This window comes from Astyanax mexicanus, chromosome 10 (assembly GCF_023375975.1).
Source record: "Astyanax mexicanus isolate ESR-SI-001 chromosome 10, AstMex3_surface, whole genome shotgun sequence".
Taxonomy (NCBI): Eukaryota; Metazoa; Chordata; class Actinopteri; order Characiformes; family Acestrorhamphidae; genus Astyanax; species Astyanax mexicanus.
The window spans coordinates 26,055,746-26,071,552 of record NC_064417.1 but is presented as its reverse complement, the minus strand read 5'-3'; the positions used below and the strand labels follow the sequence as shown (position 1 = coordinate 26,071,552).

The 15,807-nt window shown below is 38.4% G+C and overlaps 1 protein-coding gene across 4 annotated transcripts in view; it reads left to right on the top strand.

The window, feature by feature from the left end:
• Positions 1-326: 326 nt before the first annotated feature.
• fstl5 (follistatin-like 5) overlaps positions 327-15,807 on the top strand; it is a 274,862-nt gene continuing 259,381 nt past the window's right edge. For 3 of the 4 annotated variants that reach the window (XM_049483812.1, XM_049483813.1, XM_049483811.1), the window contains exon 1: positions 327-693. In XM_049483812.1, coding sequence (XP_049339769.1) covers positions 671-693 — 23 coding nt within the window. In that variant the 5' untranslated portion in view covers positions 327-670. The remainder of the gene's footprint in view (positions 694-15,807) is intronic. The other variant, XM_049483814.1, reaches the window with a different exon arrangement.

Genomic DNA, 15,807 nt, shown 5'->3' with positions numbered 1-15,807 from the left:
CACATACTCTCTTTCTATTTATTTCTGTCACTACATTTCTCTTTCGCTCTGTCTTGCTTTCTATCTATCTCTCTATCACTGCACATTATATTTTCTTTCTATCTCTCACACAGATTCTGTCCAACACACACACACACACACACACACACACACTCTCTCTCTCTCTCTCTCTCTCTCTCTCTCTCTCTCTCTCGTCAGCAGGAGGAGTCAGTCTCCACTGTAACTCAAGGGCGATTCATTTGTAAAGGCTGAGCTCCGGCCAGCCTGCTGCCTCCTGATTGGCTGCCTGCGTGATTGTATGCAAATGCGCGCGGGACGCAGCCAGTAGGCGCGAGCTGCTGCTTCAGTGTAGCGCTGAGATCTGAGCGGAGCTGTCCGCGAGCGCGGTGCTGAAACCTGCACCTGCCGTCCAGCTCAGGAACCGGACCTACATACATACCTATATACCTACATACCTACCGACCTGCCGCCCCGCTTCAGGAGGAATACACCGACCCGCGCGCGACCTCAACTTCGCCTGAGGGATTTGTGCGTCACGAGGACGAGTTGGGACTAAAAGAAGCGGAGCAGGTTCAGCGCGCGCCGCTCAGCCGCTCGCACTGCCGGTCTGAAGTGACAGTGTTGTTACTGGGCTTTTATTGGAGTAACTCTGTTGGGATTATCAGTCTGAATGACCTGCAGCCGGAATCACAGGTACAGCTCTGCTTATTTATGCTGGGATTCTGCTCGGTATGTGTTGGGTTTGTGTTTGTTTTGTTTTAGGGATGTATTGGGCTTAAGTTGGATTTGTGTTTGGTTTGTGTTGAATTAGTATTGGTTTTGTATGTTGGGTGTGTGTTGAGCTTGTGTTGGGTTTGTAGGTTTGGTTTGTGTTGGGTTTGTAGGTTGGGTTTGTGTTTGTTTTTTGTTGGGTTTGTGTAAGGTTCATATTCGGCTTGTCGTTCGTTTGAATATTTGTGTTAGATTTGTGTTAAATTAATGTTGTGTTTGAGTTGAGTTTGTATGTTATGTTTAGTTTATGTTGGAAATGTGTTGGGTTTGTGTTTGGTTTGAATGCTGGGATTTTGTTTGGTTTTGTTTTGGGTTATGTTGGATTTCTGTTGGGTTTCTGCTCGATTTATCATGGGTTTGTCTTAGATTTGTCTTTGGTTTATGTTGAGAATATGTTGGGTATATGTTGGGTTTGAATGTTGGGTGCGTGTTGGCTTTGTGTGCCCACATGTTTAGTTTTAGTCTCAAACATATCACTTAAGTGGAGTAAGTGCTCCATATTGCCCCAAAAGGAAGTAAACACTTTTCTTGGGATCAGAAATACTTTATACGCATACTTTTTTATATTTTAAACGTTATTTAACACATCAGTTATGGCTAACTGATATCAGTGCCTTGAAGGAACACAATGAAGTTGAACAGCCAGTGCTTGAGTAAAGTTTGCTGTGGGCACGCAAAAAAGTAAAAATGGGAATAAAACATTGGACACTGGAAAACTACACTGTTAAAAAATACAAAAATCTATGTAAAAAAAAAAAACAATACAATGCAATTTTGTTGTTTATTTGCTTATCAATGTACTTTAAAAGCAAGAAATATAACACATCTCTGTTTTCTGACAGACAGAAAATCTCTACCGTCTATAAAAACAGTAACTTTTTTGATTTTGTTGTATTTTTGTTTCATAATTTTTTGCAGTTATAAACAGTACTTAAGAGAAAGATATATTCACACAACAACCATAATTTGTACAGTAATTTACATTTATTTTAATTTATCTTTGTAGTTAAATACAACGTCAGCTAAAAGCTACTAAAACAGGTCACTTATGTATTCTATTTAAACTTTTTTTATATAACATTATGATGATTTTCCAGAGAACAAATTGCAAATACTGGAAAAAGATTACTTTTTACTACAGTGTAGGTTCTGGTTAAGTAAGAGGAATCTCGTGGGGGAAGAAGCTTTGTGACGGTTAGATGCCCGAAGCTTAGCTGGTTATTTTTTTCCCCCAGTGTTAATCCCTAATCTCACGGGGATTATACTCTTGTTTTTCTCCCCTCCTTTGCTTCCATTGCTGTGATGATCGTTGGTAAATGAGCTGGTAGTCAGGAGATACAGTAGCTGTTTATGACAGTCTGAGACAGAGAACTATTGTAGGTTAAAGATCTTCAGTTAAAGAAGTGACTGACACTTCTATAATTTTTTCCTTGCCTTCTTTGTTTAAATATCATCCTGAAGAAGCCTATAGAACAGCAATTCCCAGGATATGTCCTTCGTGAGCCCTCTCCGAGTGTTTCCAAACTAAAGCTCAGAGAGTTTGAGGGGATACACACAGTTCTGGATGGGAGAGCGCTAGCGAAAGTGTTGGCAGGAGTTTTTAGGACACTGATTTGCATTTGCCTTAGATCTGCCAGCAAGATGTCCAGACCCCCCTCTGTTAGTTTGTTTTGTCACTCTTTCAATTCAGTCTAGTGTTTGAGTTTCTCTTGCCAAGCAGTCTGGAGTCCAAAGAGTCCAAAAAGTGGTTGTGCCGCGCTCACTTTTACTATAATACTCATACAGATTGATGCACAATAGTTTAATTAAAAACAAAAACAAAAAAAAACTACCAGAATGGACCATATTTGGTGCCCTCAAGGACTTATATATTAATAGATTTATTTCAATGTCTTACCTTTTGAGATACACTATATGGAAAAAAAAAAGGAAAATTTGCTAATTTATTGTTTCTTCTCAAATCAATGGTATTCAAATTGGCAGAACTGTCTCTACTGTACGAATTAAGGTGTGGAAGAGTGTTAAGCATAGCTGTGAGAATTTGATTGCATTCAGTAACAAAACCATTAGTGAGGATAAGATGTTAGATGATCACCTCCTCATCAACTCATCTCAACTCATCTTTGAAGAACTGAATAGTGCATTACCATAGGGCCCTATTTTACATCCTGCACAAGGCATGTCATGATGCTCATTGCTATCTCACACCCTGTCAACAGTCTATTTCCGTGTCTTGCTCCTGCCCTGGTAATATAATGTCAGAGTTTAGCAATATTTCTACGCTGATTGGCGTGGTGGATCTGGAAGTGAGGTGTGTTCAGGTAGATTTCTGGCGTATCGCTATCTTGGTGGCAGAAAACACAGGCGCACCACTGACTGATTAAACCCTGACTGCAGTCAACAGTCAGCTACGCAGGTATGCTATATAATTTGGTGCGCAATAAACAGAATACTAAATAAAATAGCGCACTTTCACAGTGTGAACAAGCAGGTAAGTTTTCTCTGCTGAAAAGTGCAGAAGTGCTACGCTGTTAAAATAGCAATCTGCCAAAGTCAGAGCGCACCTGGCTCTCAGGGGGAATGGCAAGTGACATGCTGATTGGTTTATTTCACATTAAACCCAAATCGCACCCATGATTAGTTAAGAGAATTAGTACAACCAGTCTTTTGCACGTTTCAAGCCACGCAAGGCATTTTTTTTGCATCCTCACGATACTAAACACACACCCTAAATCAAGTTCCGCCATGTGCGGTTGAAGCCTCACCTATAGAGCGCAAAACATAGGGCCCATAGATCTTTCCCAAAGGCAGTAGAAATGAATGACACAGAATCAGCTTTAACCCTAGAACACTAACGTTAACATTTGTAACACCATCACTAACGTTGGTTATACACTGTATGACGAAGTTTTGGAGTTTTGGAACCCTTCTTTAATTTTAAAACATACACATCACATAACATAATAAAAAGATACCATGGAGGACCCTCTAAAAAAGCAGAAAAATGATTGGAAAATCAGGTCATCCTTAATAGGTAATTTCCTAACAAAAAAATATTCCTGGTCCATTTAAGCACCTTATTTACACACACACACACACACACACACACTATAACATCAGGTCAGTTACACCCCTCAAATATGATACTCTCTGTTACTAAACGTCGAATAAAAATCACCCAAACGCATGCCTCTTAAAAACTTAGATATAAGAAAGGAAATCAACCAGAAGCTTCCCAAAGTCCCATGCAACTCAGACATCAGCAACGTGATGAAAACCACATGAAAAAATTTTTAGCGTTGGCATTCTAGGGTTAACAAATGCTCAAAATGCTTACATCTGTTACCCTTTTTAAAATATATTTTTTTTATCTATTGAACACTAACAGAATAGATGTACAAGGTTTTCTTTGCACAATAGCAATAATATGCTCTTGAACTCAAGGAAAATGGTTTGTTATCCTGAGGCAACATTGTGCAATAGAGGGTCAAATGAATTCTCTGATGTTAGTAAAAGAACAGAAAGCCCCCTTGGGCCAAAACACACATATAACAGACACCAGTGGGAAGTAGGTTTCGAATCAGTTAATTTCTGATTGTAAAACCAAAGCAGTTCTGGAATATTGAGACAGGCTGGAATACAAATCTGCGTCTGTACAAAGTGATGCTTTCACTAATAGACGTTTGACTCAGTTTATACTTTTTACTCTATAATCTCTGTACATCTTTTCGCACGTCTTCACAGTTCTTCACTGTTTTTCACTGTTTTTCACCCTCATATGCAGTTTCTCTCTGAACTAGCCTTAGATTCAGTGGTGGCTTCTTCATTATGGTTATCGGGCGACACCCCACCACAGGGTGAGAAGGAGGAAAACGTTTCCAGCATATTCAACCAGTGTTAAACTAGCTGTGGCTGTTCTAGTCAGCCAGTCCTGCCTCTGAGTATCAAACACAAATCAGTGTTGAGTTGTGTTACCCACTGTATGGCCTCTTTTTGGGCAATTCACAGGTTGTTTTTTTTTTTTTTTCAGAATTTCAGGCCTCAGTGCAATCTCAATGGGTCTATGAGGGCTTGCACTTGCATACTTGCGTCACATGCAACCTGAGTGGGATTTCCAGAGCCATCATTGTGCTTCCCATAAAAGACTGTAAATAAGTTTGGTCGCTAAGATTATTAGGTACCACACTGTACTGTTTCTAACTGGACTGGACCCTTTACATCGTTTATACTGTTTTTTTTACATATAAATCATAAAAATGTATCCTGTTTATCTGTGTGATAAAGACAGATAAAGAATTAAATGGTTAGTGTGATGTCTTTACATCATTTTACGATTATTGGTAAAGTTGGTAAAGTCTCTTTCCATGTTGAGAGTTTTTTGTAAGGGTAAACACACAGATTATGTTTTTTTTTATAGACCACAGTTGATAGTTCAGTCATTGTAGAGCCAAAAAGAAAAAATGCTATTCTATTACTTTTAATAGACCCCCAATTCTTTCCAAGCTGTGTTTCAACTTATACAGGTGTGAGCATTTTGCGTACTGCTATTCTATAACATTTGGTATGTCCGTGTATATATTTGAATTTGGTTCTAAAATACCTAAAAAAAAAAAAAAAAATAACCCCAATTCTGTCCAAGCCATGCTTGAACCGTCTAGCTGATACTCTGAAGTAGTTAGGCTGAAAAAGAATTGCACTTGAAAAAATCTGCATTCTTTATTATTCCATCTACTTGCAATGCTCCAGTTCAAATGGTAACAAAACTTCCCCGGCACATGTTGCTTCCTCCACCATGTTTAACAGTTTTTGGGATTAAAGGACAAAAAAAAACATCTATTCTTTATTTGAGTGTAGAAAACTTCTGTTTATGTGGTCAGATATGACCTTTAAGCTTGTGTTCGCTCTTGTTTTAGAGTGGTGCAACGGACAACTTTGCTCTTGTTTGTTGTGGTGCAGTGGATAACACCACTGCATGCCAGTGAGCTACCATTGGGGAGACTGGATTTTAATTTCAGTTCTGGGTGACTATGCAGCATTACACAAATAAGTTAAGAGTCAGCTAAATGTCGTAAATGTATTTTTTTTTTACATTTTTTTGAGGGGTAAATCAAATGTTTTTCTAGAGCGATCTTTGACCCATGAGCCCCACTTTGGTCAGCCTTATTAGCAGAGATATGGCATTGCTCCGAAGGACCGCGTGGCACCTTCTATTTTTTTATATATTTAGAGTGTGGGTTACTAAGTGTCTGCCCTGTTTTAGATCTAAACAAGCATTCTATTTTATGTTTTTGGAGCTGTCTCTACATTCCCATCATTATCCCATCTATCGGTACCTGCAATGCTCCAGTTCAATTTGGCAACAAAACACCACAGGGCATGATACTACCACCACCATGTTTAACAAAGATCCACAGTCCATTTGACTGTAGAAGACTTCTTCTCTGCTTATGTGGTCAGATATAAACTTTATATCAGCCAAATCAGATGTTTCTCATGGGCCATCTTTGACCCATCTTTGGCCTCACTTTGGTCAGGCCCCCCGAAGTCTGGGAGAAGATTAAAGAGTGAGGTGGGAACTCAGATAATACATTTTTGAGCTGGAGTTCTTTGGGCATCTTCTGCCCAGTCAGCCACTCAACCCTCCTCTCTGATAAGTGAAGTCAGGAAAGGGACGACAGGGTGGTCTCTCTCTTTCTTTGCAATCCAAACCAAAGCTGTCCACCAGCTTGCACGGACACCAGACACTGTAGATACTGTAGATACTGTAGATCCACGTCTGGTCTAGACCCTTCGTTGGAGGCCTGACTCTAAAGCACTGAAGTTTTGTTAAAAGCTGCACTGAAAGACTTTGCATGAAACATTCTCATCGAGAGGAGTCAGACAAATAACAAACAAATGCTGTAATGCTCTCTCTCCCACACACACACTCTCCTGCTCCATTTATCCTAAGGCATGCAAAGACCACCCCCCTCCCAACCCCCCCAGCCCACCCACACACACAACATGCTCCTATAAAACAATACAGGCTCACATCCTACACTCAGAAGTACTATTGAAAGAGCTGTCCATTTAAAAAACACCTGCGATGCTGATGGCTCTCAACAAAAGTGCCCTGCTCATAAAGACACAATAAAATACAACAACGACGTAAATTCAGCAGAAACATCACGATTTGCATGAAAAAGGAAGCCGGTGGAGTGGCTACAGTGCGTAGCGGCCTTGGTTTTTACAATCTACATTTTCCAATTTCAATTACAGCCTGTAAGCCTGTGGTTCTCCACTCTACGTCTCCTATATTTGATCCTGCTACGCAATTATCACTTTGCCCTCAGGTTGACCAGTCTAGTCCCTTCCATTCAATTCCATTCAATGTCATTCTCTTCCATTCAATCTGAATGTATGGTCTCCAGGATTTATGTATTGTACAACAGTTCCATTAGTTCCAGCTGAGCATTAAGCACTGCATCCCAACATACAGCAAAGCCGAGCTTCGATCTGCCTGAGCTCAGCGCAGCCGAGCGGCCGAAGCGTAATCAAAATGAACGTGTGATTATTCCGCTTGCCTCAGATGCGGTCGATCAGTCATGACTGGCTTTCTGAGCTGCTGCTTGGTTTCTGTAGACATGCATCACAGCAGAGAGAGTATGATGTTGACTAAGTGAAAGCGAGCAGATAATAATAAACAAACTCAAGTACAAGTCTTTAGTAAAGTGTTGGGGCTGCTTTATTTAGCTTTTTCTGTTTACTATGGAAAAATGAAAAAAAGACAACTACAGAATCACCACTGACCAGATCTACGTTTTTTTCTAGAGTCTTTTCACATCTAAAAATCAGGACTAGAGTCCACACCAAGGTTAATGTCTTTGATCATTGTACAAATTTGGTCCATTTAGTTTTGGTTTCACACTGCAGTTTAGTGAATGGACGAAAAACTTTAGTACCGAATTATAAAGCACACAATCAATGTCTATTTTCATCCAAATGGTGCACCGGGTTATAAGGTGCATTTTATGTGACACTAGGAAGGAACAGGTGTGTCGCCATGTTTCTCTTCTAATTCAGTAGGTCTCGCCACTGGGTGGTGGTAGGGAGTAAGTAAACAAAGCTGTAATTCCTGAACAAACATTTTCTTTTAAAGTCAAACGAATGCTGGATATTAATCTTCACAGATTTCTCTCCTGAAAAATGTTTATTTGGTTCAGTAAAGAGCTTCCGTTTATTTACAGTAAGCTAAGATTTCCAGATTTCCACTAAGGCTGGGTGCAGCAGCAGCAGCGTTAGCAGCTAACGTTTGTAAATGCCACCCGACAGCATTACACTGAGGAAACCTGAGTGTTGCAGTGAGCGAGGGTGATATTAGCTAGCGGTTCATATTCATAGCTTGTTTTAACATGGAAAACACGCAGGCTACAGTCCGATATATTCACCTCTGAACGGTGAAAGAGCCAGCATTTAGCACGGTTAGCGGATAAAGCCAATGCTGCGCCAGCAGTGCTAGCCAGGGGTAGCAGCAGGCTACAGGCCAATAATACTCACCTCTGAACTGTAAAAAAAAAAGCTAGCATTTTGCCTGGTTAGTGGTTAATGTTAATGCTGCTCCAGCAGCGCTAGCCAGGGCAAGTACTTAGCGCGGTTAACGGATAATGGCAATGCCAATGAAATTTCTTGTAGTGTACTGGGTTGACTACTAACGAGGCTAATCTATTTCTTATTAAAATGGTGAATCCATTGGTGGAGACTCTTATCCACCCTCTACCCCAAAACCAGGAGGCTGGGTAACACTGTACCAGCAGAACTGCCACAACTAAATTAAATCCATACATACTATACACAAAACATAACCCACATACGTATAAATGAACATACCCCCCCCCCCACCCTTAAATAACCCCAACCAATGAAAAATGGACAACCTACAATAGTAAAAGGAATGGTGACATAGTTCAGTATTTCAGCCTGATTTCAAGAAGATTTTTTTCAAATGCGACACAAAAAGACCATTTCTGGATTTATACATTTTGTACTAAATATACTGTAGTTTCACTCTCATGCATATGTAGAAATTACTGGCAATCAACTACAAAACTACAATAGCACAAAACAAATCATTTAAATTGATAAAGTTCAACCATCCATTATTTATTATTTTTTTTTTGGAAGCTTTGTTACAAAGTAAAGCAGCAGAAATGCAGCTGTAGTGTCAGTGACTGTGGTTACGCTTGTATAATCAGATAATTGGGAAAAGTCTAAGTTTATATAAATCAGGCAATAATCATCCTGATGCAAAATGAACACAAATCAGAGAGAAGATGAAGAAAGTTTAAATCCTTCAGTTTCAGCATCGCTTTGAAAGAGTTTTGCCTTCAGCTCTCGGGTACTGTATTAAACTTTTATCGCTTATTTCTGCTTATTTTCACTTATTTCCGAGAATATTCCAGTTAAAAGTGTGCAGCACTCTTTATCAGATTTCTTAATCAGATATTAAGACCTTAATCCAACTAACAATATAACAGAATATGCTGAATACATGGCTACTCAAATAATCTAATGGATGTGAAATATGTGGAATATAATGGATGTTTGAGTGCATAAAAACATGCTCATTGTTTTCTCAATTCTTCTTCTTCGAGTACATTGCAGACAGCTTGTGCGTATTTGGCTAAACAACACCACCACTTTATCATAAAACATGTATGAAATAACTTATCTAAGTAAAGTTTTAACCATATACCATATATGTTGAGTGTTTATTACTTGTAAATGAAAATAAACATTTGACACAATTGACTGATGCGTCACCTTATTAACACCTGATCTTCAACATGTGTAAACATGAATTTACACATAATTCTTATTCGTATTCCTATTTAAACCCTCAGAATTGTCAGGCTGTTGATACTGTATGGTGTGAGGTGTGGGAGAGTGAAGTGGGAAATGATCACACATGTTTGTGCATGATTAGAAGCTCTGTCAAAGAGCTGTCAAACTGCAAAAGCAATTATTGTAGATTAACATTACTTTATTTATTTATTAATTTAAAATATAAATATTAATTATTTATTATTTATTTATTCATTTGTACATCAAAAATCTGGTGAAAGTATGAACGGTGAAGTATAATTAAATATCCTTGTATGTACAAGAATAAAAACACTAACAGTAAATAAAGGTAATCTATTTTAGAATAAATAATTCTCATGGTAAACAAGTTTATTTTTTAATGAGAAGAGAAAAATAAAAGTATAAGTCAGTGTTATGAACCAATCAGATAAATAACAAAATCATTCAGAGTTGCATGGGTGTTTTCTTCTAAAATCTTCATGATTTTTTTTTTGCTCTGATAAGAATTTGTAGTCATACTAAGCATTGTAAATGTAAGATTGTTTTACATATTTTAGAAATAATTACCTCATTTTAAGTAATTTGAACTCAAAATAAACACAAAGTCACCAGTCAAGTTATTTTGATACAAGTGTAGTAATTTAAGCTAGAAAATAAAACATTTTTGCTTGATTTGAGTCTTACTTCACTCATTTTGAGGATTTGTCATTGATTATTTTAATAATACTTTATAAGAAAATTTTGCTTACCCCATAGTCAGATTTTGCTTAATTTAAGCATTTATGTCTCAATTTAAATAAATGTTATCTATTTTTTGCAGTGCAGAGTTGTTCTTTACATATAAATAATGTTTAAAAACTTCTGTTTGGGCAATTTTCCATTGGCAATTTCAAGAAGCCCCCATAATGCAGACACATTGGTACAAATCTGTTTGAAATCATGTTTTAAACCACCTCCACATGTGGATTTGGATCTGATTAGCAAAACTTTAATTTCATGTGGTTTCTGGGTGTTCAGACTAGCAAAAATCAATCTGGATACAATAAAGGTAAACCATAACTCAGATAGCATGTGGTTTCTGGGTGTTCAGACTACCAAACATTGTTCTGGATACAGTTTATATACATAAAAATCCAGATTCCATGTGGAGATTTTGGGTGTTTAAACTGGCAAAAACCAGTCTGAATACAATTTTTACATACAAAAAAATCAGACTGCATGTGGTTTCTGTGTGTTCAGCCGACCAAAAATTAATCTGGATGCAAATTATACGTATACAATTCTAGATTGCATGTGGTTTCTGTGTGTTCAGACTACCAAAAATAAATCTGGATACAATTTGCACGTACCAAAAATCAGATTGCATGTGGGTTCTGAATGTTCAGACTACCAAACATTAATCTGGATACAATATAGATATACAAAAAAAACAGATTGCATGTTTTTTCTGTGTGTTTCAATATACCTAAAATAATTCTGAATACAATTTATACCAACCTAAAATCTGATTGCATTTGGTTTCTGTGTGTTCAGACTGGATACAATCTGGATTGAGCCAACAGCCATAGTACGTTCATAGTGCACCCAGTCAGTGTTAAATGTTTTCCCGTGTAAAATGCACTCTACACATCCTAGGTCCAAATTTCCACCAATCCCCTGATGTCAGAATCTGAGATCTAAGTGAAATGGACAGTCTTTTTAATGATTCCTGACACCACGCGTCGGTCAGGTCTGTACAATCCTCGACAGGCCCTGAATAATACACCTCAGCTCACCGCCGACAGCGAGCACACTATCTCACCGACTCACTTCAAATGAGGAACTGGAGTTTTCCCTTCAGCGCTGAGAGTATCTATCTGCGGAAGCGATTGTGATTGAGGAACTTGGTCTTGACACCAGATTGTTTAAGATACTCCTCTCTCATGCACGAGCCTAATGGTGTTTAAATCTGCTGTGAAGTGAGTGCACGGGATTCTTGAGGGATTTTCTTAAAGCAAGTGGGATAACAGATCTAGGTGTCAATAACCAGTTGAGTTAAAGTGATAGTTTTTGGGAATTTATGCAAATTTTTGCAGCGAATAAGCACTTCTGAATGGTGCAGAACCTCCAGAGCCCAAGAAATTTTGAAATATGATGTTCCAGCTAAACCTAGTCTCCAAGTACACTGAAATTTTATATTGTCAGAAGTGCGGATTCAATATATTGTAAAAACACTAGGGCTGTCGATGTTAAAGCGTTAAAAGATAATGTGCAACTCTTGGTCTTTTTTTTCTGAGGTACTCCTGATGAGAGCCAGTTTCATCATACCGTTTGATGATGATAATGATGATGATGATGGTCTTTGTGACTGAACTTGAGGATGCTTTAAAAGTTATTTAATTTACTGAACATCATTTCTTAAAGTAGTTTTTTTTCTTTACTTACTTTAGGTTTTTTTCTTTAATTCAGATTAGCTTTAATATTAAATACTGAAAGCTGGAATATAGAAGATATTGTGCAATATATTGAAATGTGAATTCAATTTGCATAAATAAATTGCATAAATAAATAAATTGCATAAATACTAGGGCTGTCAGTGTTAAAGCTTTAAAAGATAATGTGCAACTGTGCAACAGAGGTAACTCTTGGTCTTCTTTTTCAGTCCTGATGAGAGCCAGTTTCATCATACCATTTGATGATGATGATGGTCTTTGCGACTGCACTTTAAAAGTTGGATGCTTTAAAAGTTCTTGACATTTTTTTTAATTTACTGATCATCATTTCTTAAAGTAGTTTTTTTTCTTTATTTACATTAGGGTTTTCTTTCATTCAGATTAGCTTTAATATTAAATACTGAAAACTGGAATATAGAAGATATTGTGCAATATATTGAAATGCGGATTCAATAAATTGTATAAATACTAGGGCTGTCAGTGTTAAAGCATTAAAAGATAATGTGCAACTGTGCAACAGAGGTAACTCTTGGTCTTCTTTTTCTGAGGCAGTCCTGATGAGAGCCAGTTTCATCATATTGTTTAGTAGCCTTTGTGACTGCACTTGAGGATGCTTTATAAGTTCTTGACATTTTTTCGAATTTACTGACAATCATTTCTTAAAGTAGCTTATTTTTCTTTACTTACATTAGGTTTTTCTTTAATTCAAGTTAGCTTAAATATTAAAAAATTAGAATTCTCTGCACTTTTTTTCTGCATATGCTTGTCAGAAAAAAAATAATACAGAGCCTGTCTCATTGTAGAAGATAATTTGCAACTGTTCTTAAGCCCTATTAGCTGTTAAATCATGTGGTAAATGTATTTGTGTTTCAGTGGAGGCCTGACCATTAAATTAAGTGAGTAAACATATAGAATTATATATATATATATATTTAGAAAGCAGTACTGCCAAACATTTGTTTTTGGCAGAGAAACAGCATTTGAGGAGAGGTGGTAAGTTGAGCGAGGGTCTTAAAATATTCTAAACCAAAATATTCTAAACCTTTCTCTATTTATAAGAGAATTAGAGAAACACCGCATTAATAAGAGTAGGCCCTGCAGGTTCCTCACTGTATGAAAGCAGGTCCATCTGTTTGTTATCCATTGGAAGACCTGCTCTATATTAGGTACAGGCTGTAAAATAGAAAACACGGTTTAATTGTTATGTGTGTTACTTTGGTAGGACTTGTTCTTGAGAGAAAGTCTTTGTTTAGTGCAGTTTTTACAGACTTTGAGGGTCTTTGGAGGGCAGATCTCGAGACAAGATGTAGCTTCCTGGGGAGAATTGTCAGAGACACTGTGTTTGTTTAGCATCGCTTTCAGAGACGACAGACAGAATGTGTTGGCTGGCCTTCTGCTGCCATTGTTCACTGTTGTTGCTGGTTAAGAGTCAGTCAGTCAGAGTCTCTCTTTCTATGTCTCTCTCTCTCTCTCTCTGTCTCGCTCTCTGTCTTTATCTCTGTATCTCTCTTTCTGTATCTTTCTCTCTTTGTCTGTCTATCTCTCTCACTCTCCTTTTCACTTTCTCTTTCTCCCTCTGCCTCTCTCTCACTCACTGCCTTTCTGTCTTGTATCCCTCTCTCTGTCTGGCTCTGTCTCTCTCTCTCTCTCTCTCTCTTTCTCTCTGAAATTTTCTGTCTCTCTTTTTGTCTGTCTTTATGTATCTCTCTCTCTGTTTTTGTGTGTGTGTGTGTCTCTCTCACACACATTTAGTCCCTCTCTATCATGATGTCTCTGTCTTTATCTCTGTATCTCTCTATCTGTATATTTCTCTCTCTTTTTCTGTCTATCTCTCTCACTCTCTGTTTCACTCTTTCTTTCTTTCCCTATCTCTCTCCCTCCCCACTCTCTCTGCCTGTCTCTCGCTTGCTGTCTCGCTGTCTTGTAACTTTCTCTCTGTCTGTCTCTAAGTCCCCCTCTTTCTGTTTCTGTGAGTCTCTCTCTCTCTCACACACGTTTATTTCCTGTCTATCATTCTGTCTCTGTCTTTACCTCTGCATCTCTCTTTCAGTATCTTTCTTTCTTTCTCTCTCTCCTTCTATCGCTCTTGCTTTCTCTTTTTTATTCCCCCTTTCTTTCTCTCTCTTTCTCTCAGACTGTGTCTGTCTGTGTCACTCTCTCTCACACATTTATTCCCTCTCCTTTATTCTGTCTCTGTCTTTATAATACGTATCTCTCTCTTTCTGTATATTTCTTTCTGACTTCTACTTCTTACTTTCTATCTCCTTCTCTCTCTATATATTTCTGTCTCTTTCTCTTTATCTCTTCTTCCCCTTCTATTTTTGCAATTCTCTCTTCTCTCTCTCTCTCTCTCTCTCTCTGTCTGTCTCCTGGCCTTCCTCTGTGTCTCTCTCTCTTTCTCTCTCTCTCACTCGAATACTCTTTCCCATGTTCTCTCTCTCTGTTTTTATCTCTGTACCTCTTTTTCTGTATCTTTCTCTCTCTCTGGCACTCTCTCTCTCCCTTGCCTTCTCTGTGCTTCATGCTTGCCGTCTCTCTCTCTTTCTCTCTCTCTCTTTTGTCTTGCTCTCTGTCGATCTCTGTGTCTCTCTCTCTGTCTGTCTCTCTCGCTCACACACTTGTATTCTCTCTCTCGTGCTGTCTTTGTCTATCTCTGTCTATCTCTCTCTCTCGTGCTCTCTCTCTTTTTCTCGTGCTCTCTCTCTCTCTCTCTCTCTCTCATATGCTCTCTCTCTCTCTCATATGCTCTCTCTCTCTCTCTCTCTCTCTCTCTCTCTCTCTCTCTCTGTGGTTCCGGTATCTTCAGTGCAGTGTGAACAGCTCAGCAGTGGCAGTCAGGCATTGCATTTTAATGGGCGCGGGCAGCAGCTGTCCTGCGCCACATTGCTCAGGCTTTGGACACTCCTGCATCTGTTGCATAATGCTGCAGAGCCCCCTCTTTAATCTATCCTCCGCTGGGCACTACTACACTCACATGTGTGCAGAGTCTGCAGAGCTCAGCTCACCAGGAAAAGACACTATCAGCCCACGCTGTGCGTTACGTCCAGCCTGCAGCCGGACTAATCTGTTACCCTCCTGCACCAGATCAAGTGGTTAGAGTAGTCTCAATTCATACTTCACCCTCCTGCTGTGTTTGTTTAGTGTGGTGACCATTACGGCTGTTTATAAATCTGTAATAATACATATTTTATCAACTAATGCTGTGAAAGATCTTTAACCCTTTCAGGCACTCAGAAAAGCAGCAGCAATTATTGATCTGAACAAATTATAAACCATTAAACCACTACAGCAAATGTGGGTTGTGGGTTATTTTTTAGCTGCAGGGTCAAAATTCATTTCTGAAGTGGTTTCTGTGAGTAAGCACTGTGCACTAAGTGGTGTTGACTACAGTATATCACGTGTGTTTTTTAGTTAATAACAGTAACAGGCTGGATCAAATAAGCCATAAAATATCCACTGGACTGCAGATTGAAACATTAATGTTAGCAGAACCAGACACAGCTTTACAGAAAAACGTTCTGTGTTCAACTGTCCCTAGAAGACCTTGTGTCCATTTCTTCTTTAAACACAACATCACTTTGCTACTTATGTCTTATAAGGTCACGAAAGTTTGGACACATCATTTGCTTCAATGCTTTTCTTTCTTTCTTTCTTTCTTTAATTAATTATTTTTGCAGTTCTAAACTGTATTTTAAATAAACACAGGGACAGACAGACCAGAGGGATGCAAAAGAGGATGAGACTGTGACATAAGTAATTCACA